Genomic DNA, 23,917 nt, shown 5'->3' on the forward strand with positions numbered 1-23,917 from the left:
GGTTAAGCAAGACCCATATAGAAAGTCGCAATAGTTATACTGGGAAAGCACTTTTTTCTAGTTTTTTGATTCAAAATTTTCCGGTTGTAGCCTTAAATTGGAGTATGCTTTAATAAATATTTTAGACGTTCTCTAAAACGCATATTAGTATCGATTGTTACGCATAAATTCTTCGCAAGATCGGTAAATATTAGTTTAATATTGTTTAGTTTTATATTTAAATTTTCTTGGAGAAACACTTTGTTCTTTTTATTACTAAACCATAAAAGCTTTCACTTGTTTGGATTTAGTAGCAAATTGTGCTCTATAGAAATCTGTTTAATTATTTCAAGGTCATTAATAAGATGCCTGTCATACAGATGTATAAATAATGAAAAACAGAAGAGCTAAATTTGAAACCTAAGGCACTCCAGAATCCAACAATTGAAACGAAAACGTTTTGAACAAATATCCTTTTCGATTTGATTTCGTCCACTCAAATAAGTCCAGCACCAAGTCATCAAATTCATAATATTTTAGTTTTACACATAATAGCTTATGATTAATCTTGTCAAATGCTTTGGAATAGTCGAGTAACATAAACACACCACCAACCAAAAAACTGATTGATTCCTTTAGGGTCAGAAAGGGATGTTGGCAAAGAGGTATTGAATTTTAATAAACAAATATTAAGATTTTGAGTGACTTTTAAACCTGTTTTGAATGTTAATTCAGTTTAAATATCCCGTTTTCTCATTTCGAACCATTGTGACAATGTAGTTCCAGTCATGAATTAAACGTGTAAATCTAAATTTCTGCAACGTGCGGTCTCTTGCTTCCACAACAAGCTTTAGATCATGAGTTGACCAAGGTGCCAGGTGGTTTGGTAAATTCTCTTATTGCACATTTTGACAATGTTTCTTTTCTAATATTTCACATAAAATTCGAAATATGTCAGAAACGATAAGGCTAAAAACCCCTTATATATAATACTCCAAAGATATGAGTGAGTCCGAACCACTTCGCCTTTAGGTTTTTTCTGATATTATTAACGAAACCAAAGAACTTTCTGTCCCAGTTTCGTGTTGGTACGCACCAAGTGTAAGAAACTATCGTTCGAGGAAGGAACCATCTCGTTACGTGTCAAATGGGGCAGACGATAGCGGAAGAAAACGACCTAAAACGTTACCATTACGCATTATTTTTATCTGCGAAGCAAATTGAAATTACGCAACGCGATCGACCCCCGTCCCTTAAATAACGACGATGGAGGGTGCCGTATATAACTTCAGTCGTGGCTGCGGTTTCTTCGTTTCCTTCTGTGGGCGGGAGAGCGAAGAAGCACGCGAAGCGACGTTCTTCTTCGTCGATCGAAGAGAAATACCGCGGCGGTTGTTGTTTTAGTGAATGTGCGCGACCTAGACATTGATCCGAAGAGAAACATGAAGGTAAGATTTCGCTCGCGTATTTCTTCCTTTTTCTTTCTTCTTGGCGAAAATTGAAATTGAAGATTGTTCAATCTGAGACAAAAAATTGCTCGATTCTTGTATTGGTTGAATGAAACCTAAAATTAGAGGACGGATCATGCCAAAGTACGCATCCTGGCATTATACGGTGTATAAATTATCTGTCATCCGTCAACAATTTAAAACCTCTCTTCTCGGCTCAGAAAAAACGTTTTTTTTGTTTCTAGCACGAAATCAGCTTTAATCGAATTATCTTGAAATGAATACCGAATCCTACAGCTTCAAAAACACTGTCGTACACTAATTGCGAATTGGATTAATAAGTTTGACTCCACATTCAGCGAACTAATCTCCTTATATTTTATTTCGTAGTATCACCAATAATCTACATATAATCTTTTATGCGTGATTATAACATTTTTTTCAATGACCAGACAATAGATTCCTTTTTGCTAATACCAATGTGCATTTGCTTAGATGCGGAAAGAAGCCGCGTATATCTAAAATTCATTTTTTTCTTTGTTTCTCTAATTTTCTCAACTCATTTCATTTTCGAACTGCCAGACTCGGTGGTTTGTTTACATCATCAAGACAATCAAATCTAAATAACTGACCAAAGGGCAAGAATCGACATTATAGTTCCTACAAACATTTTTTGACACTTCTGCATAAACGAGATAAGGAGATGAGATTTTTGCGACAACGAGCTACTTATGTATACGCTAAAACCAAAATATAAAATGTGTTTATAACTTTATAGATGCAGGGTATTATAAACCAAAAAACAATTTTCAATGAATTAAAGATGGTGGAACGAGGTGTGATAAAATCCGCAACCTTCTTTAAATCTTTAAAAATATATACCGCGTATGTTATTTAAAATTTTTATTAAGCTAAGTGAAATGCAGCTTGCGTGAAACAATTCTGATCTTCAACTCTAAGTTTTGTTCGCTTGTAGAGGTGCAATAGCTACGTTATCAAAATCGACTTTTGTAAAAAAAGAAGAAGCGAAAAATTAGTGCGAAAGGGATAAGTCCCATACTGAGACTAATAGAAAATTGAATGTCAAAAGACTTCATGCCTTAGCTGAATAACCACAAACCTTAACATGTTTGGGTACAGTTCATAAGAAAAAAAATTGATATAACTCTACATAATTATAATTATAATGATTTTCCTTTGTCGTTTCCACCATAACCTCTAGATCAGTCGGTTTGAGTATAAGAATTGACAGGAGTTTATTCAGTGTTGGCTTTTAATCTAAGAGTAATCGACATTCATTGATAAGCACCTCTAACTACCCCCCGATTCCTCCATTATCGAAACATTTGCATACGAAACAGGGGGTGGTGGTCGAAGACTTACGCAACTTATTCGCAATAGTGCCGAACGCATTAATAATTTGGCCGGTGTGCAATTAGCCGGATTTCACTTTTTTAATCGAACGTTCAATTAAAAATTACCGATTGCCTTCTAGTTTCTTCTTCTCCCGACTTCTTCCGGGAACTGTTGCGTATATGTGCCATTAGTTAAGGTATCTGAAGCTCTTGCGGTATGACGGCTCAGGCTTTAAGTTGATGAAAATCCGTTTAGCACAATTTTCACAGTTATTTATTGGCAAATTTGATCGTTGCTTTAAAACCAGGTAGGTTATCAAAAATTCCTTTGAACTAATCAATAATGATAAAGACTTGTAATAATTTCTCCTAATGCAATGTTAGTTTCTTTTGATGTCCAATAGACAATCTTTTTTGAATTGTATTGTAACAAAATGGTTGCCTTTTATTATTTTTTCACAACCACTTAATACGCCGCTTTCCACTGAAATTGTTGAAAAAGAAACAAATATTGTAATTAGATTGATAGATAAAGTAATAATTAAAAAATAGTTGCAAATAACTCTAATCCATACTATATTAATGTTAGTATGGAAGTTTCAAAAGATCTGTCTAAATTTGGTCTCGATGTTCCTCGTAAAACTGAAAACGCAATGGGAAAATTGGACCCATTGGATTTAAATATGTTTTCCCTGTCAAATTTAAATTTATAACCCTAGAACAAGGGTAGTACTAGTAGAATCCATTACTACTTATTTATATATAGACTTCACAATATTGCAATATTATAGTGTTTGCTGAAACAGCTGTCATAATCCAACAAATAACTGCAACAATCTGCGCATTTTTGTTCTAATTTAAATAAGAACGAACTTTATTAACCATTCAGGTACGTTACACACAAAATGATACTTCAAAAGTAACAATGCAAATAACAAAGCATTGAGGCAATAATAGTGAAAATTCACTCATAGTACTCATAGTATTCATTACATCACCAGACAGTACTTTGTAAAGACATGTGGCTAAGCGTTTTGTTATCTGTCAGACCCATAAAATGTAATGCTGATTCAATAAAAGGTCCCGCTGCTCAACTAGCACAGACAAACAGCGGTCCTAACTAGAAGATCCGCTTACGTTAGCAGAAGAAACAGACGACACAAAAAAATTTTCAGAAAAGCAAGTCATGTCTAGATTAAACATCTTTCATCCAGTCTAAGCTTTGTAAGCAATAACTAGTAATCTGGAAACGAGTTCAGACCTTGTGGTACTTCATTTGTTCTTGCCTAGTACCTGTTCTTATCGATATTCTAATTCAAAGAGTTGGTGTAAGTAGAACGCGTGTTATAGTACCATAAGTGACAATGCCACAATCATACGCGATAGACGGTAACAAAGCAAGGAGTGACGAATTTTACGGTCAAAATTTTCCGAAGAATGAAAGTAAACGTTTTTATCACTCTTGATTTTCGAGGACGACATGGCAGGGTCGACGATCTCTCTGACTTTATTGGAGAAAGTACACAGTTCCGAATGTTGCGGCATCTCTCCGACGTTCTTTTCGATCGCGAAAGAATCGGAATATATAAACTGCTTAAAGAGACGACCGCGTCTAAGGGGCACACTAGTTTTACGATTTCTTTTTGTCGGCAACGTGGGTACTATTGATTACCTCGCCGAAAAAGAAAAACGGAACTTTTATAACCAAAGCGCCTAAGGGTAAAATACTAGAAATTGTCTCTAAATTCCTAGAATGGCCGCCAGGAGGCGTGATCGCGTCCTTGAACTTTAAATCAAGTTTTACTCTTCCATACTATAGTATAGAGAATTTAAATATTTAATTTTTATTGGATATAGAGGAATGAGGTACATTGATAAGGCAATTCAGAAATTAACAAAAAAAAAGTAAACAATAATAATAAGGCGAAATGATATTGCTCAGGGGACAAACAAGTAAAATAGGTGTGTATGATGTATAGAGTTTAGGTATTTTACAATTTTTTTATCTATTGTGTTTAAAATAGCTTCAAAAGTAATAACATTTTTCAGAGTATTTTTATACTTTCGCTTGTTACAACGAAACAAACTTCCAAGTTATGTACTCGTTAGACTGAAAATTCATTTTGACTTTCAACAGATTTTAAAATAAGGGCCCAATATTATCCATATAATGGCTTTTAGTCATTGACATCTAGTTTGTAAAAACATCATAACGATGAAAATAGGACATCAACGTATCGAACTGAATATCGCTTGAAAATTTTCGCCGTTTACAGATGTATATAATAGAAAAAGACTTATAATTAAAATGTATTTGGAAATATTCTCCTCTAAAACACTTTCGGAAATGCCATCTAAAAGCACAGCATAATTTCAAGGTATATGTTAATAATATATTATGCAACAAGTGCGGTAAACGGGATTTTTTCTATTCCCATCTGTAAAATACCTAATTACATACCGATCTAGCGTGGGGGAAGCGTCACTTTACCACGTCAATTTCGTTTCCCACGGATCCGAGCCACTTCGGACATTTCCGGGATTTTACCGCACGGATTTGGGAGCATAGGATGTTTTCGGAGATATTTCCCACGCTTTGAATTTTGACGTTTGTCAATTCTGACGGTCATGTCAGTGTTGTTTTGCGAAAATGTACCCAAAAACTAACGGTCGTAGAAAAATTATAGTATGCAACACGTTCGGTAAACTTTTTAAGTTACTCTTTACGTGAGTCAAATGCCGTTTACCGCAGTTGTACAATAGTATATTACAAGTGCGGTAAATGGCATTAGACTCACGAGTTTATTTGACACGAGCGGATCCGTGCGGTAATATCGCGAAATTGTCCGAAGAGGCTCGGATCTGTGTGAAACGAAACTCGTGGTAATATGACACTTTCCGCCCGCTAGATCGGTATATAATTAGGTATTTTATAGAAGTAGAAGAATAAAAATATATTAATGACTTACGTAGAATATAAAAACGATAAATATCTTAGTGCTAAAAAAGATAAACTTTATACCGAGATAGCAAATCTTCTTCTTCTTGTAGTGCCGTAACCGTTAACAATTGTTGACTATCATACTGGCTATCATGTTGACGAATCATTTCTTGTTCACCGCTGCTCGGAACAATTCCACGAAGAGCTGACCATACCAATGACATAAGTTTTTGAACCAGGATGTTCTTCTTTGTCCGGGGCCTTTTTCGCTGTTTATCTTTCCTTTCATGAATAAATGTTGCAGTCCATACTTTTCGGGGTGTAGCAAAATATTGTAGATTACATTTTTTTCTGGTCCTTATTATTCCTCCTTATTGTTTGCCAATATCATCGTGCCGTCGGCATATCTGATGTTGTTGATATTTCTGCCATTTACGACTATCCCAAACCCTGCGTCTTCTAAAGCCTCATTGAATATTACTTCCGAATACAGATAGAAGAGCAGAGACAAAATGCAACCCTGACGCACTCCACGCTTGATTTCTATGTCATCTGTAAATTGGTGTCCCATTTTCGCTGTTGCCTTTTGGTTCCAATGCAGGTTTACAATTATTTGTATATCCTTGTCGTCTATTCCCATTGTTTTGAGTATTGCAAGCATTTTTTCATTGCACTTAACATCACGAAATCTTTGTTCAATATTTGTAAGCCGAACAGTGATTCTCTGAGTGCTTTTCTAAAGATCATCTGGGTAGTTTTCTTCCAGGTTCTTGTAGATTCTTTTGTAAATTATTCGCAAAAATATTTTTAGAATATGGCTAATGGACCTGTAGTCCTCGCAGTTCGCTCTCCTTAGGCAGCATAACAAATGTTGACCTTAGCCAGTAACTCCCGTCTCGTAAGTGACATTAAATGAGGTGGTGATTGTTGTCCTTGAGAAGCTCTACTACTTCTGCACTTACACCGTCAGGACCGTTTTTTGCCTACTCTACTCCATGTACCATTTTTTTTTGTTGTTATGGGTCCTGCTGTCTCTGTCATCGTCAAAGAGTTTTTGAACTTACTCTTCCCATCTTTCAAGTTGCTGCTGTGACTCCATTATTTTATTACCACTGCAATCTACGATGTTGTTCCGTGGGGATATTCGTCTTTGATCCATGAGGTCTAGGATATCGTTAGTTATCCAACTTTTTCTCGTATGGGTTCTTTCTTCGAGTAATTTGGAGTCCTGCACCTCTAACAATGTATCATTAGTCTTGCTTCACATTTCTTCAATGCTGGTTTGAGGCTCCAGTGACGTCCTCAGCCTTTTGTCCAGTATGCAGGATTGCCTCTTTTATTCTTATGTTATTCTTTTTTGGACCTTCTTGAGGTTTATCGATATTTTCAAATCTTGGCTTAGTTTTTGCTGCTAAGAGATTATGGGCCGCACTTCAGCCAAGTTTTTGCTCTTTACAGAATTCCTACAGTTCTTATTAATACAGATATAATCGATTTGGTTTCGGGTTATTCTGCTGGGTGTGTCTGCCAGTGATCTCCAAGTATACAGATATCTCTTCAGGTGCTTATAGTATGTATTTGTCATGACCATTTGCTTTTCCCAGCAGAAGTCAGCGAACATATCCCCTCTTGCCACCCTCTTACTCAAACTATGGCCTTCTATTGTGTCTTCCACACATCCTTTTCCAATTTTGGCATTCATATGCCACATAATTATCGTTATTTCATGATTATTTGTTATTGACTGTGCCTATTCCAGGTGTTCATAGAATTTTTCTATCGGCTCATCTTCTGCGTCCTGTGTTGAGGCATGCACGTGTATGTACCATTGTTGTTATTGCCACCTGCACCAGAATTATTCGATCGGAGATTGATATTAAATTTTTAATAGCTTTGGCCACTTTATTTGATACTATTATCTCTACTCCTTTGTATGTTGTGTACTGTGCTTTCCAGCATAATACACAACATGGTCATCAATTTTCAACCGAGAACATTGATATGCAGCCATTTTATTTCCTTTATTGTGTTAGTGATTTTATCCGATTCATACATATTTCTAACATTCCATGTTTATGGAGTTTGCTAAACCGTGCTTGATTTCAGCTGATCGGGAGATTCTTTGCACCCCTGCTCCATTTAAGGAGAGACCGTACTCTAGGCTGTTGTGTTCATCAGCGTATGAACTGGTATTCCCCGGGTTCTTTTAATTTTATTTTGAATTAGCTGTTATCATATTAATCAAAACTCTTTCAAAAATTGACGTACTTACCTCACTGTCTTGTCATTAAAGATATCCTTTATTGTATTGTATTGAATGTATTGCATTTTAGTTACAAGGAAATAAAAATATTATTTTGAGGAAAATAATCTCAATGCCATTTACAGATTTTGGTACAATAGGGCAATACATGTCCTTTTTTTTCTTAAAAATATAATTGTGGGATAGCAAGTCCCCGAAGAAGCTATGTTATTGAATCAGTACGATATTGAATGCATTTTTTAACGGCTAACATGTTATTGCAGATATCCTTCATCTTAACCTGCACCTGGGCGATATTTTCAATAAAGAAGACGCAATCATCGATGGCGCCCAATCCCTTCTACCCCCTGCGTCCGGAGGATTTAACGGAAGGGGAAATTAAGGAACTCCAATATCTGGACGAACATTTTCACAGGTACCGACCGATACGGCACTTGATAAAATCCGGCATTAAAAAAAAGCTTTTGTAAATTTTATGATATGTTTTGACCGTTGTCAAAATGGAAATTGCGTTTTGGATGGCTCGATAGAAAAGTGAGGCAAATTTTACAATAGAAAAAGACTGAAATACAAATGCGATAATGGGTTGTTTGAACGCTTTATTTACTTTGGTTATTTAATAAATAATATAGATTTGCGCCCAATAACAACAATAAAAATAAAAAAAATTACAAGCAGTAAATACGTGCTAAAACCACACAGTTTTAAATTACACTTTACAGTTAATTAATTAATTAATTAATGAAAGGAGGAAATTTTTGTGCCAAACCTTAAAAAATTTAGCAAAATTATTTCGACCTAACTTAGAATTAGCTATCATCATTATATCATATCATTAGAAATTATTGTGGCCCAGATATATATGTGATGATCTATACAGGGTGTTTTCTAAATGAATATCAATAGTTAATGGGGCGGTACGGTACTCCGCTGATTTCTCCCACGATTTAAAAAAAAATCCTTGATTTTTTTCAATCCGATGTATGCTTTTTGCTTATTAAAAATAAAAACTTCTTCTCTGCATTTTCATACCGTTAATATGAGAGTATGCAGAGAAATTAGTTTATATTATTAAGCGAAAACCATGTGGACGGACTAAAAAAACGTAACCCATTGCTTTTTAAATGTGTGATTTAAATATTCTCCTACTGCAAGACAAAAGTGAGCAGGCCCGCCGTCATGCATTAACCAAATTCTGTTCCTAATTAAATATGGCACTTTTAGTAATATCCGGATATTTTAATAAGAAATAATTATAAAGATTTCAAAAATACACTACACTTCTTTAATAATTTTATTAAAATTGAATAAAACAGACAAAATGATATTGTTATGACCATCGTACATTTGATTGAAAAAAATCAAGAAATTAAATTTCTTTAGAAACGACTGGATATTATAAGAATAATTTTTATTTTTGGAAAAATTAGTGGCGTGTCTGCCAAAATAGGAAAGTGAAATTGACCCTACAATACACTAAATAATGCCTCTTGGTCAATAATATATGTTTGCCAAAGTTTATTAAAATATCTAAAGTATTATTACAGATCTTAAAAAAATATATTTTATTCTTGAAAAATGTACCACCCTGTATATCAAAAGTTAGCATTTCAATACATTTAATACATATGTCAATATGAAGTTTTATTTTGACATTCAATTAGAAAACACCTTGTATATTGCTATTTTCTTAAAATACCCGTAAAGTTTAAAATTCATAGTAACACCTTCTAAAAAAAATGCCTGTAGATGTCTTAGAAACTCAAAATAGTTTTTCGAAAGTTTTTAATAAAATTACTGGTCATTTCTTTCAGGAATGTTAATTCAAAAAAGTCTTGAAAATAAATCACAACCACTTGATTCCAAGAATGATAAAAAAGTAGACAGGCAGAGCCACTTACGCAAAAAAGATATTAAGTCGTGTTTTCCTGCAAAGAAAGGCATACCTTGCCACTAGACGGAGTTCCAAAAAAAGAGACCTATTTAGTTCGCAGGCCACTCAACCTTAGTCGCCCTTTGTAGAATAGTAATTTTTGATTTAACAAATACAATTTTCATTACAAGGTTAAAAAGATCCGATAAGTCAGGGTCGGGTTCGGGTTCGGGCGACATTCTGCTGACGATATCGAGAGCCGTGGCCCTCGGACTGGGTCGAAAGCTCACCCAAGTGGCCAAAGGCTCGGCCGGAGCTGTGGTAGGAGCCTCCGGAGGTTTCAGCAAAGGGAGCAGCTCGGGCGATGGAAAACAATGGTCCTATGAACCATCCGATAGCTACGGGCCGCCATCATATGGTCCATCCGAGGTAAGATCGCACCAGAGCATTCTATGACACACTATTTGTTTATAAAATGAATGCACCCTTATGACTGGCTATACGTACCCAGGTTCACTCCACAGTCTTTGTTTATCCTTTGGGGAATCTTAACTTTTGCTAAGTTCTCCATCATCACGTCTCGAAGGCTTCAATTTTTCAGGCTTATTAACTTATTTTGGCAAGACAAATATATTTTGAAAAGAACAGAAATAATAAGTGAAATGGTAAATCTATGGTGTATTCTAGACTAACTTTCGGTGGGTTCGTCCTTACTCGTCCCTCGCGGATTCCCGATTTATATATGAAAAAAAGAAACTTACCACTCGGAATGCTAATAAAAGGCACAAATGACAAATGTAGATTACTATATTTAGACAACGGGTCAAAAGATCGACGTGTGGGACTTGAAGTCGTCCATATTGAACACGCTCCTCCAGGCGGTCAAGGCTATCAAGGGTGGTTTACTAGCGATCAACGGACAGCTGATCAAGGGCAGCGGTTACGTCGTTTCGGCCAAGGGAAAACTGATCAGTTCTTCGGGAGACGCGGTGACGAGGCTGGGCAAGAACATCATATCGAACGCGGTGCTGATAAAACCGGAAGAAAAACATCCGTCTTCAGGTAACCGATCACACGATCTCGTCTCATATATTTCGTTTTATTAAGTCGATGGTATTTTCTGATAGACTATGGCCCGCCCCCATCATACTATGACGGTCCGCCACCATCGTCGTCGGGATACGCCGTCGAGAGTCACTATCACCACGAATCCATTGGACATCCCGATGGTGAGTTTTTTTTTCTGACAATGGTATTGATCGCCATTACAACGATTTCATTGGAAAACTTGAGAGCGTAGGGCGAATTATCCCAGAAATATTGAATAAAACATGATACCAGGCGTATTCCGCAAAAACGCATAAAAAAATCTACATTTAAAAAATTGGTCATCTCCGGCGAAAGTTTGTTTTCGACCGGAAGGTTGTTTTGATTTCCTTTTACAGCGGCGATTAATACAAGACTGCTTTCGAAATCTTGCGACTGTGTGTACTATGCGCTACGCAGTCTACATAGATAGATAGATAGATAGATAGAAATAGATAGATAGACGAAACCAAAAAAACTATCAGTCCACAAAATTTACGATACTGTTTAAACCAAATTATCCCATTTTTTATAGTTTTTCATTTACGGCTAATAAATTGCAGACGGAAACGACAATTTTCGAGATTTTTTAATTTTTTTACCCATTATCAACACATCTTGTACATAATCTAAGAAATGCCCGAAGTAAAAATTATATGTAAGTGGTTTTCGAGAAAATACCTGTTTTCTGAAACCAAAATAAATAAGCACTAAAAATTCAGATTTTCACGAAATTATACATTATGACATGAGAATTGTTTCGACAACACCGTGTCTTTCTCAAAACGGTATTGTCGAAACAATTGTCATGTCATAATGTATAATTTCGTGAAAATCTGAACTTTTAGTTCTTATTTATTTTGATAAATGGATTTTCATCAAGTAAAAGCCACCTCAGTTCAATTTCTGAAACCATATTATACGCCGGAATAGTAAATGACGTCATCGCGTCTTGATTGAGTGCGGGACATAGCGACTGCACATGGAGTTTTTCAAATATCTCGTAAACCCACATTAGTCTGTACACCAAATAGATGCATTTTTATCAAATGTTGATTTACGGCTAATAATTTAATGCCAAAAAGAACAATTTTCAGGGTCTTTTAGATTTTTGTCTATAATTGACAAACCCTGTATATAATCGAAAAAATGCTTTAAATAAAAGTTACTGTTCTGGATCTTCATTTTGTGGTTCACAAATTTTGCCTATCATGTTAATAGTTTTCATGAAAATAATTATTTCCTGGAAGCCAAATATCCCAAAAAAACATTTCAAAATTTTAAAAAAATACTTCGCGATATTCGATTGTATGCTATTTCAACAATTTGAATATGGGTGACTTCAACATTTTTGATAAATGTGAAATCGATAGCCGCAAATTTAAGACATTTGTTAATTTCTCAATATAGCACGGAATATCTTGAAGACCTTGTACAATAGGTGAAAACCTCAATACAAAAATTTCAGCTGTTTATGGGGTTTATGTCATGTAAAAGAAACTAATATCTTAGACACAGTCTTTTAGAGCCAACTTTCATTAATAGAGGAACCCATTTTTCGTTTTTTTTTAATAGGCGGCACACCGTGTACATTTTTGAAAAATCATTAGGAATAAAAGTTTATATGGCCGAAGATTTTTTTTGGTCACGTAAACGGTTTTCTAGAAATTATTTTTTTCTTAGACCCGCGATTTTTATTTTTTTTCAAATACCTTCCATCCCCCCTCCCTACCCAATTTCAATTGGCTCTGTTAAGCGTTAGGAGACTAGGCGCTATATGCTTGCTAAACTTCAAGTCAATAGCTTGAAATTTTGGACACTGATCGTGTTTCATAGCGATGCCCAAAAACAGTCGAAAATCGAAAAAAAAAAGATAGACGCAGGGGTTTCATCTGGGTTTTTTAATTCCGAAGGCCTCGCGTCAAACCGTTCGAAAGTTCTGACAGGCAGAATAAAAAAAAAATTCGACGCTGATCATTTCTCTAATAATGGGATTTCTATAATGCATAAAAAATCACCACTATTATTTGGCGATTATCCGAGAAGAATGATGGTTTACTGGAGTGCGACAAAGTGACTAACCCACATTCACAACGATTCATGATATTTAATAATTAAGTATTCTATTCTAAACCAAATTTTTTAAGTGATGTTTTGAAAATAATGTTAAAATAAATTTTAAAAAATAATGGTATTAGTGATATTAATTCGGAAAGAGCAACAAAAGCAAAAACTTGCGTTGGCTTTTGTTGCACTCTCTTATCCGAACTAGTTCAAGTTTCAATGTTTTTAAATTATGTAAAAAAATCAATGGTTTTTGTTGACTGATCTTAGCTGGCTTAATAATTTTGATTTTGATTCGAATAATAGAACCAAATCTAGACAATTTTACTTTTTTATGCAATGCAGTTTTTATAATTTTTTTCTCATTAAAAAAACGCACCGTGTCATTTCTACAAAATGAAAACGAACAATTCCAGTTTCCGTTGGCCTGTGAAATTTTCCTAATTTTCTCGAACACAGTTTGCGATTTTTCTATTGACCCGTGCACTTTCTTTTTTCCACGCATTTATCTTAAATGCGACAGCGTCACCGAGGCGATATTTCAACGGAAGAAAGTGTGACCTTTGCGCCCGTCGCACGCGTATCTAATAGTGTCGTTAATAATTTCGGGCGAAAAAAACTTGCGCCCCCGGGTGGGCTCGAACCACCAACCTTTCGGTTAACAGCCGAACGCGCTAGCCGATTGCGCCACGGAGGCCTTATTGAAATTTTTCCTCGATATATTTGAAAACAATCGGTCCATCCAATCTTATCGAATTATTGACGAATATGGATTAATTAATATAATATTTTGCTAGATAAGGTACTTATGGCACGTTTAATTGCAAACACTTAACGTCCCTTTGCTGCCACCTTAACGGTTTATTTTCAAACGCGGAAAGCGGGCGACCCATAGAGAAATTTTCTTTTTTTTCACCAAAGCATTTGGATTGTTTTGTGGTGTCTTGAAAACTGAAGACATAATATTTTTTTCGAAATTATTTTTATTTGGGTTCTCTTTTTTCCGTTTTTCGGATACATGCGAAGACAAAAATTTAACTTATCATTAATCTCTATAAATTAGACACTTTGAACAATGTACTATTGGCAAAAACTGAGTAACACATGTTTAAATAATTTTGGTATCTCTAAGAAACACCAACAATTAGTTAACATCAATAATAATAATAATAATAATAATAATAATAATAATATTGAACAATTGTTTACAAAGTTTTACAAAAAATTAGGATGAAACAGTGATTTATACTTAAAATCTAGACATCACATATTGCCTCAACATAGTGTTAAAGTTATTGAAACTAACAAAATTTTTCAAGGTATTTGGCAATTTATTATTTTCGAGACCCTTATACAGAATAGAATTTGTCTTTTGGTTAGAGCAATACCTATCTAGTAAAATAAAATCATTGCGGTTTCTCGTAGGCACGCTATTAAAATATTTTACTTTATCACAGATGTAATCAGGTAATAGTTTATTTCTCAACTTATACATAAAAATATTTGCATCATAAATAATTCCTTGTTTAACCGTCATGACATTAACTACATTTGACATTAGGTTTACGGGAGTGTATCTGTTACACTTTAAGATCGATCTTAATGTTCTATTTTGAATTACTTGAAACGCATTTATCTTATAGTTCGGTAAGTTATAAAGGAGTGTGGAACAAAATTTGAGATGAGGTGCCGCAATGGCTGTTATATAAAAGGTATTTGGTGTACATGGAAAGACTATGGCCTAGTCTACGTATAAACCCTACTCTTTGTGAAAATTTTCTCATTACATAATCAGCATGCGTTTGTAGCGTTAGTTGTGAGTCTAACATGACTCCAAGGAACTTAATTTTATTTTCGTGTACTGTACCAGCATGTTTATTTATGTTTTCTATATTAACAGTACTCAATTTTTGTTTTTTTCCAAAAATACAAAATTTAGACTTTGACGTGTTAATATTAAGTTTGTGTTTACATAACCATTCATATATTCGGTTCAAATCACTCTCTGTCATCCGTTTCGTATGATCTATGTCAATACCGACTATATATAACATTGGGTCATCTGCGAATAATTCGATTTTGCTATCGTTAACTACCTGAACTATGTCATTAATATACAATAGGAATAATAGAGGCCCCAGTTCAGTTCCTTGTGCCACTCCATACATTGTACTATTTTTAAATCTAACTTTTTGGATTCTGTTATACAAATAAGATCTGAACCCATTTAAAACTGAACCTCGTATGCATAGCTTTCCCATTTTTATTAACAACGTAAACCTATCAATAGTTTCCAAAGCGCTCCTAAAAACCAAGAAGATAGCCGAAATAAGATTATTACTATCAACAGCTTGGAGGAAATTGTCACATATATTAACTATCACAGACTCACACGAATGTTGATGAAGGAAACCAGACTGATTGGATGCTAAAATGTCATTGTTATCGCAGAATGCAAGCAGTTTCTCTTTGACGACCATTTCCAATATTTTTTCATATACCGGAACAGTGTTTATCGGTCTAAATTCTCCATGCTGATTTGTGCCTTGAACCTTTGGAACTGAAATCACAGTTGATGTGTCCCACTCGTGCGGAAATACTCCGTTAGAAAGTTAAGTATTTATAATGTCCAAAAGACGGTTGCCTATTACACTGAAAACATCTCTGAGTACCTCAGACGAGACTCCACTCGTCCCACCACCTACATTTTTCATACTATAAACATATTTTTTAACATCGGACAGTGACACAGTTTCAAATTTTGAAAACTCTATATAGGTAGCAATGGCTGCTATGATATCTGCTATGAATCGAATTGTGGGATACTGGATAGAAACTCTGCAATGCTATTTACAAAGTATTCATTAAATTTGTTGGCAATTTCCATTTCGCCTGATACTGATACTGTGTCCACGCCAAACAATATTTCATCAGGGACCGTTGTATTCTTTTCAGGGAGAAGAACTTTCAAGTTTTTCCATAGAACTTTGGAGTTATTCTTGTTTTGATCGATTACCCAATGAAAATAATTATCCTTTGCGATTTTTATTTGTTTTACAATTTGATTTTTAACTCTTTTAAATTCATTCCAACTGTCCACTGTTGTGTCGTAAACCGCTTTGCGATAAAGTTTGTCTCTTTTTTTCATTAATTCCTTAATGTCAACTGTAATCCATTTTTTATCTGCGTATCCCTGATTAATTGTAATTTTTTTCATAAGGGCACATTACATCGAGGACAGAACTAATACTATTTGCCAAGATATTGACATCCGCGGTATCATTATTGTAAACATAGTTCATCAATGAATTGTGAAGGTAATCGGTACTGTAATTCTTCCAACATCTATGAACTTAACTTTATCAAGTAAATTATTTCCTCTAACTCCAAGCTAGACGTACGACAACTTTCAACTTTTTAAAAAGCAAAGCATACTTGATTGAATAAATGAATAAAGGGATAATCAGCTGATATCATAAGTGCCTTAAAACGTCTTATTTAATACATTTAAAATTGAGGTAGTTTCGGCGCAAATTATGGTCATTTGGACCATATCGCGTCGCCTTTTTTTACTTTCTTGCGATTACCCATACGGCCGGGTAAAAGTGACGTTATAATAAATTCATTAAAGGAACACACGATGCGTAACTGCCACGAACGACATACATTTAACGAAAGGATATTCGATAATGAGCGGCCGCGCAAATAACAATAAAAGAATTTCTTATTGTGGATTCGTATCTATATATTTAAATTATCCAATAACGTTTAGCGAGAGCGATATTTGTTATTAAGCTCGACAAACAGGACGTGAAAAAAAGAAATCCTCGAAATGACTCGCGTTTTCGTAAGTCAAGCTGCTGCCGGAATTTTTGCGGTGTTTCCTTATACACTTTTGATTTTGAATATACCTGGGGGAAAAATACAGCCGAATAATATTTGGAGATCTTGCAGGCCATTCTGTCTATCCGCTTCTATCGCTGACAGGAGAAATATCATATTTGGGAAAGAAACTGCCAGAGTAGGAATTACGAATTAATACAATTTACTAACTAAAATTTCGATTTTTTGTTCATGCGCTCATAGAAAGTAAATTAAAAAAAATATGGTAACGACATTTACTTATATATGCCAAATGCGCAAAACAATTATGTGTGCTTGCATTTTTCTCAAATGAATGTGTTCCGTATTTTAGTTGTTCACATTAAAATAATAATAGTAATAATAATAATAATAATAATAATAACAAAAGCGAAAATAATTTCCAATCAGTTAAAAAACAATAGGTGATCTCTGCTGGCGCAGTGATGTGTAGTTTGTTGTATATAAAGTAAATGTTTTTAAATTCAATTATGATAAATATAATCATGGAAATTAAAATGTCACAATACCAAGATTTCACACAAAGCAGTCTGGAATCCAAAACACGTCGGTTGCTGTAAAACATTTTTAGAGACAAAAAAGTATAACAAATATAATAAAAGTATAATATAATAAAGTATTGCTTAGATTTCTATCAATTACCATCCTCAAAATTTTTGTCACATCAACTAAACCAATTAGTAGTGTTTATAGAGATTTCAAGAAAATCCGCAGTCATTAATAAGAAGAAACCTTCTGTATCAAAAGAAAAAATAAGTTTGATTATCATCAGCGAATGAGGCTATTTCACAGTACCGCAGTGACTTAGGCATATCCGACGTATAAATGAGAGAGAGTAAGGGCCCTAAGAAGGTACCTTGTGGAACCCAAGATGTAATATGCACCTGATCAGATAAATTATTATTACGCTATATAACTGATAAGAATGGAAGCTGCATCATCAGAGCAACAGTATTTTATTTCAGAAATAACAAGTTGTATCCATCGAATAATCTTACAGAATAAGGATAGCGTTCATCATCTTATCGCAAAATGCTGTCAGTCACATTTATAAAAGCAACAGATGTCCCAAAATTATTTATTTATTGCGAACCAGTTTCTTACAAACTACGCGAGACTAATTGGTTATCAATATAGGACAGAAAAGAGCTGCACTCTTCTTCACTGTTCCGTGGTATTTCACTTACAGAATTCGAATACATTAAGTCTAAGGTGGATATATAGCGCCGCGAGTCCATAAAACTGTTTTTTATGAAAGATCCTTTTCGTACATTATAATAGTATCCCGGAAGATTATGAACAATTTCTGCTCAACAAATGACCTTTAATTACCTTAATTACTATCAAAACCAAGTTATTTTTTTGACATAAGTATTATCTTATCGACTTTTCGAGTATGATTGGTTATTTTTCGCTACAGATATATCAAAATTGTTAATAATACTGTTTCTATTTACTATTATCATAATGCGGGCGGTGTGAGTACTAGATTGAATGAGTTGGCAGGGAAGGTTAATATATGATGTTATTGTACTGGTGGAGTCGTGGCTCAACGAGGACTACTTGCATTCAGACCTAGGCTTTGGTAACTTTATTATTTTCAGGCAAAATCGCAGTCAGGCAAATACTGATCTGACGAGGGGGAGAGGTACCCTCATCGCAGTTAGTAGTACTATATTTTGGTGTATGTTTCGTGCGGAGTGAAAAAAAAATATTCTTTGTGCGGTTTACATTTCTCCCACGTCAACTGCTTCAGTGTATGAGGAGTTTACTTCCTCTATTTTAGGCCTCTCAATTTATCTAGTGCCGTTTGGAGTAATTCTGAGAGTGGTTACTGTGGAGAGTACGGAATCTGTCACGTCGCCACATCTGCTGTGTGCCTGTTGTATTTACCATAATTGTAACTTTTATGCAACGAATTGTTTCCTGTCTTGTATACCATGGGAGAGTGCACTTAACCCGAGGAATGTTAACAGATGTGTCGAATATTTCTATAGTATTTTGTATTGTGCGATTGAGATTTTTGTTCCTGTTAAGCGATCTGAGCCTTCAAATTTCCCTGCATAATTTAGTCGCGAATTCCAGAACTTAATTTTTACGAAAAAAACTGCATCACAAAATACAAGTAAACTAACAACGTTGTTTGCAAAGCACTTTACTTCTATAAAAAGTATGAGGGTGTGATTCCTAACTATAGTGTTGACTATAGCTTAGACTTCAACTCCTATGTGTTTGAGAATATTATGAATTTACAGACTGGATTTTCGCATTTTCGCACTTTGAATAGGACCATTATTGTCTTCAGGTATTTTTCCTGACTTTTAGAAAGTTAGCTATTTAGTACCGATTCAGAAGAGTGGTGATAAAAGCGATGTCGCTAATTATAGAGTCGTTTGCATACAGTCGGTAGTTCCTAAACTACTAGATAAGTTATTTTGTGAGAGACTTAGTGACATTGCAGGGCAATTTTGGCTGATCAACAACATGTACAGGATAGATTTACTGTAGCAACATTTTATATTGTCCCCTTTTCAGGGGCTTGGTCAAGTGGATTGTGTCTATACTGATATCTCGAAGTCTTTTGACCATGTGCTTCTTGTCTCTAAGCTTAGAGCTATGAGCCTGGGCGGCTGGGCTGGTGCAGTGGGTTCAGTGCTTCCTATCTGGTCGTACTCAGTCCCCCAAGGTTCTCACACTGCACCCATACTTTTTAACTTGTTCATAAATGATTTTGTTAGTTGCAGTTTCCGTATCGCAATGTCTTTTGTTTGCGGATGATTTGAAGATATTCAGCAGGGTTGGATCGCGTTGCTTCAGAGAGACGTGGACAGTGTAACATTGTCTCGCGTTCAATGTAGAAAAATGCTGTAGTATTACCTTTAGTCGTGGGTTGAGTGTGGTTCACAACCGATATAGCATTGATAGAGTCCAGATCGATTTGGGTGTTCTCTTGGGTTCTAAACTAGATTTTTGCAGAAGTGGTAAACGGGTCGCTGCGTGTCCTTGGGTTTGTTGTACGCAATAGTGGCCAATGAACTCTACATTGCTTTAGACTCGTCTATATCTCTTTGGTTCGCTCTAGACTGGTGTGTGCATCAGTTGAAGTATCAGAATCATCAGAAAGTATTTTTTAGATCTTTGGCTTCAAAGGCGCATATCGATATCTCTAATGGGTATCAGATCAACTACAGCATTATAACTAATTAATTCAATATTGATACTGTTCAAATCAGAATATTCCAGAGTGATTTATTTTTTCTCTTTAAGATTTTGGGTGGTTGGTATTATTGTCCAGCTCTTTTACAAACCATAAAATTGAATGCATATTACAGAAGCTGTGATAACTCAATGCTGAAAGCGCGCAACTATCCAACCCTTAATTCTTTTGTCTGCAGCCTCCCAGCATTTTATTCTGATGTGTTCCTTTTCTATTTATTGTTATTGTTATATTTTATTCTTGTTATTCTAGCTGTTATACTGCTGTCTTCCTCTCCATTTGATTTTAATGAATGTAAAAGTTTTGTAAATTGGTTAAACCGCAGATAAATAAATAAATAAATAGACTATTAGCTGGGAGGTTAAAGTCGAATCATTTCTAAATTGACGTACAGCCACCTTTTTGACATAGTTATTAAAATGTCTAACATATTGTCCTAAACCATATGTAAATAAATAAATGTACTATTATATTATTATTATTATCATTATTATTACTATCATTTTTATCATTATTAAGCCCGACAAACAAGACGTGAAAAAAAGACGCACCGACTTAATTTGACTCGTATTTTTCTATTTCAAGTCAAGCTGCCGTCGGGCTCGCAGGCCGGCATCTTGATACTGAAAAAAATCCCGGGAGACCACCACAGAGCGGAAGAATCGAAAATACCGCCGTTCAAACCTCTATCGCCCGCCGTTCCCACCTTGGGCGCGGTGGTCGGCAAATTTTTTACCGCCTCCACGTCTCTGGACCCTCACAAACCCACCCCGTTCGGCAACACCGCGCCGGAAATATTATACCAACCTCACGAGGGAAATCACCATCACCATTTTGAAGAACCTCGGGTTAATATCGCCCCTCCTCATCCGAGCAACGAGCCAATTCTTCAAACGGTACCCTCGGGTGCTGATTACGGTACCTCCGGGTTTCAAAGTAACGACCAACTCCCGTCACCTCCAGCCACTAGCTACGGAGTACCTTTCGAGAACTCTCCCAGTTACATAAACGACCACCTCAGCGCCGAAGCTTCTCAGAACGAGGTTCACTCTTTGAAGCTGACCAGAGGCGAGCTCGACCAATTGCAATCTTCCAAATCAAATTCCAAGAGACATTCCGATAAAGCCAAAGGTATTTTTCAAAGTGGCTCCAACGCTCCGTACAGTGCTGAGTATTTGGCCAGCTTATCGGCGGAACTGCCCGGTCCGTCTACGACTAACTTCCTAAAAAGTGCGCTGTACCCCGAGAGCTCGGAATTCATGGACGTGGCCGCATCTCACAATTTCCCCCCTCCACCGAAGTACACATCCAAACACAAACCCTCAAAATCTCACGAATTTTCTTCCGCGGCCAGACACACGATTCCCAAGTCTTCTTCTGGCGCGAAACTGAGGGCACAGACTGAGAACAGACACAGAAGACCTAGTATCGACGTCGTGAGATCGTTGACATACGAGCTGACTCCCGATGGACCGAAAAGACTGACTTAGTTAGGTAAATTTCAAAATTAGTACAGGGTATTTTTGCGGGGCAATTCCGTTATTTTCGTAGAGATACTTTTGTGAAACAAAAGATGTCATTAACAAGATGTTCATAGCCCTTTTTTAAGACACGCAGGTAAATTGAAAATATTGCATTTGCAGACACCCCTCTTATCTCCATTACCAGACAACTTATCGAAAACGTCAAAAGAGTCTCTTATATAACTTTCCTCGGAATTAGTGTACAGGACCAGGTCGCAAAATTATAAGACACTACTTTATTTGTTTATATGGGACGAAGATTCAAAAATTAAATACTTTTTGAAGTTTAATAATAAAAGTAAGGAAAAACCACATTATTAACAACAAATTGGAGACCGCGATCCTCTGACATTTGTGTTTTTGGCACACCAATTTCACTATCAACATTTATACATAAGGACGAAGGGATTGCTTCTACATATCCCAAAACATCTATCGCCCTTCTTTGCCAGTTCTCTTTGTTGAGAACTTTCATTATTTTGTAAAGAACCTAACAGCATATCATATTTCTCAAAATTTTCATAAGCTGCAATTGTTAACAGAAATTGATAAGCATCAATCAAACGAAAATACCAAAAGAAAGTACATAAACTGCTTTAAGTCGATCCAAAAATCATAACAATGATTATAGCATTTAATTTTCCAAAATTATCATTTATTTGCTTGTTTCCGAGAAAAAGTGCACACTATCACATATTTTATAAAACTTAAAAAAGACCAATCTTCTAGTCTATAAATATACAGGGTGTTCGATGTAAAAAATAAAATAGGGTCCGATAACTTTTTGACCTGACCTTGTACACTAATTTCGAAAGCATTCTAAAAGATAGTCGATTCTTGAAAATGCAATATTTACAATTTGCCGCTGTATCTTAAAAACACAAAGGTTATGAAATTTTTGTTAACGATGTCCTTCGTTCCACGAAAAGTAAGCACGAAAAACGCAAATGAGACACCCTGTATTTTTTGGATACCTAGTTAGTAGCTCAAAATGTTAAGAAAATGCAGGTAACCACGACTTTTCTATTTGCAGGGCAACTCCATCAACATTACGAGTATCCTTACGATTCGTTCCCCACAGCTAGACGAAGGTAGTGGTGCTAATTAGGTAATTTTTGTACATACTTGGCAATGGCGTAGCGTAGAAAAACGTGGATCAATTTTTAGTATTGACAGCTCACGCATCCGTCATAAACGAAAAAAGGCCTCCGTCTGTTCTAATTCTTAACGTACTACCATAAGTAGTTTTTCTTTTTTCAAACATTTCACGGGTTCATATTGTCATGACAGTCGAAACTTTTTGATGTAGAAGCAAAAATTTATCTGGCACCCTAATAAGCTTTATTGAAGAACCATCATGCAAAATAATGAATCGACTTAGATTTTTTTTTAATTTGGTTATATAATTTTTGGATTTTGGATATGTATTTTTCTTTAAAATTTACTATTACTACTATTTTCTGGATATCAGTTGACGATTTTCGACTTTGTCTTCCATTTTCAAAATAGCTGTTAAATATAAAGCCTTTTGCTGGGGTATGAAAAAAATCGACTTTTATATTTAGAACTTTTTAAAGGTGCCTTTTGTTTATGTCAAGGTAGCAATTAATGAAACCTGGTCCACGGTTTTCTATAGCCCGTCCTTGGCATCTAAATGACAGGGGATCTGTATATCCAAACTAACCAAGTAATGTTCTGATGTTTACTTAGTCAAAATTCGGAGCTGTTACTCTAGTGATTATCATTAATAATTATCAAGTCGTAACGAATTAGATATGCGAGTCGGTTATTGTAAAATTTTGTATCTATTTATTACTGTTTTGTTGCAATTTATTATTTATACCGTTACCATTAAATTATAAAATATTTAATTAGTCCTCTGTTTTATTTATAAATGGTCATCGCTGCGACTCCAAAAAGGAACTTGATTCTTATAATTCCAAGGCCCAAAGAGGCAAACTTGGGTAATACGTGTCTAGTAGATGCATTTAGAACGTTTGTCCTGATGCTTTCGTAACTTCCATCAAATGAAAGCTGCGTTAAACTCTGAAGAAGTCTACAGGATGATGATTTTGTAAATAACTGACGTAGGAGGAAACCAGAAGATTTGTAAATAGTAAAACTATATACTGGCGATGTCTTATACAAAATGTGTTTAGAATAAACGGTGGAATTGAAATACGAAGATATATAGGACGTTACGTAAGAAAAAACTAGAATTTTTTTTCTATCGCTATGTTTCCAACATGTCAACCTCCTACGCACTATCGCGACACCACAAACTAA

At 35.3% G+C, this 23,917-nt stretch overlaps 1 protein-coding gene and 1 non-coding gene across 2 annotated transcripts; one reads left to right on the top strand and one right to left on the bottom strand.

The window, feature by feature from the left end:
- Positions 1-1,311: 1,311 nt before the first annotated feature.
- LOC132702399 (uncharacterized) lies at positions 1,312-22,992 on the top strand. Its single transcript, XM_060670992.1, has 6 exons — positions 1,312-1,427; positions 8,250-8,401; positions 10,051-10,288; positions 10,675-10,921; positions 10,987-11,088; positions 22,665-22,992. The coding sequence occupies exons 1-6, from the start codon at positions 1,422-1,424 to the stop codon at positions 22,724-22,726; spliced, it is 807 nt and encodes a 268-aa protein (XP_060526975.1). The 5' UTR covers positions 1,312-1,421; the 3' UTR covers positions 22,727-22,992.
- On the bottom strand, positions 13,633-13,706 carry Trnan-guu (transfer RNA asparagine (anticodon GUU)). The gene has a single exon. It is a non-coding gene; the product is annotated as a tRNA-Asn (tRNA).
- Positions 22,993-23,917: the final 925 nt, after the last annotated feature.

This window comes from Cylas formicarius, unplaced genomic scaffold, assembly GCF_029955315.1.
Source record: "Cylas formicarius isolate icCylForm1 unplaced genomic scaffold, icCylForm1.1 PGA_scaffold_5__7_contigs__length_24384050, whole genome shotgun sequence".
Lineage (NCBI taxonomy): Eukaryota > Metazoa > Arthropoda > Insecta > Coleoptera > Brentidae > Cylas > Cylas formicarius.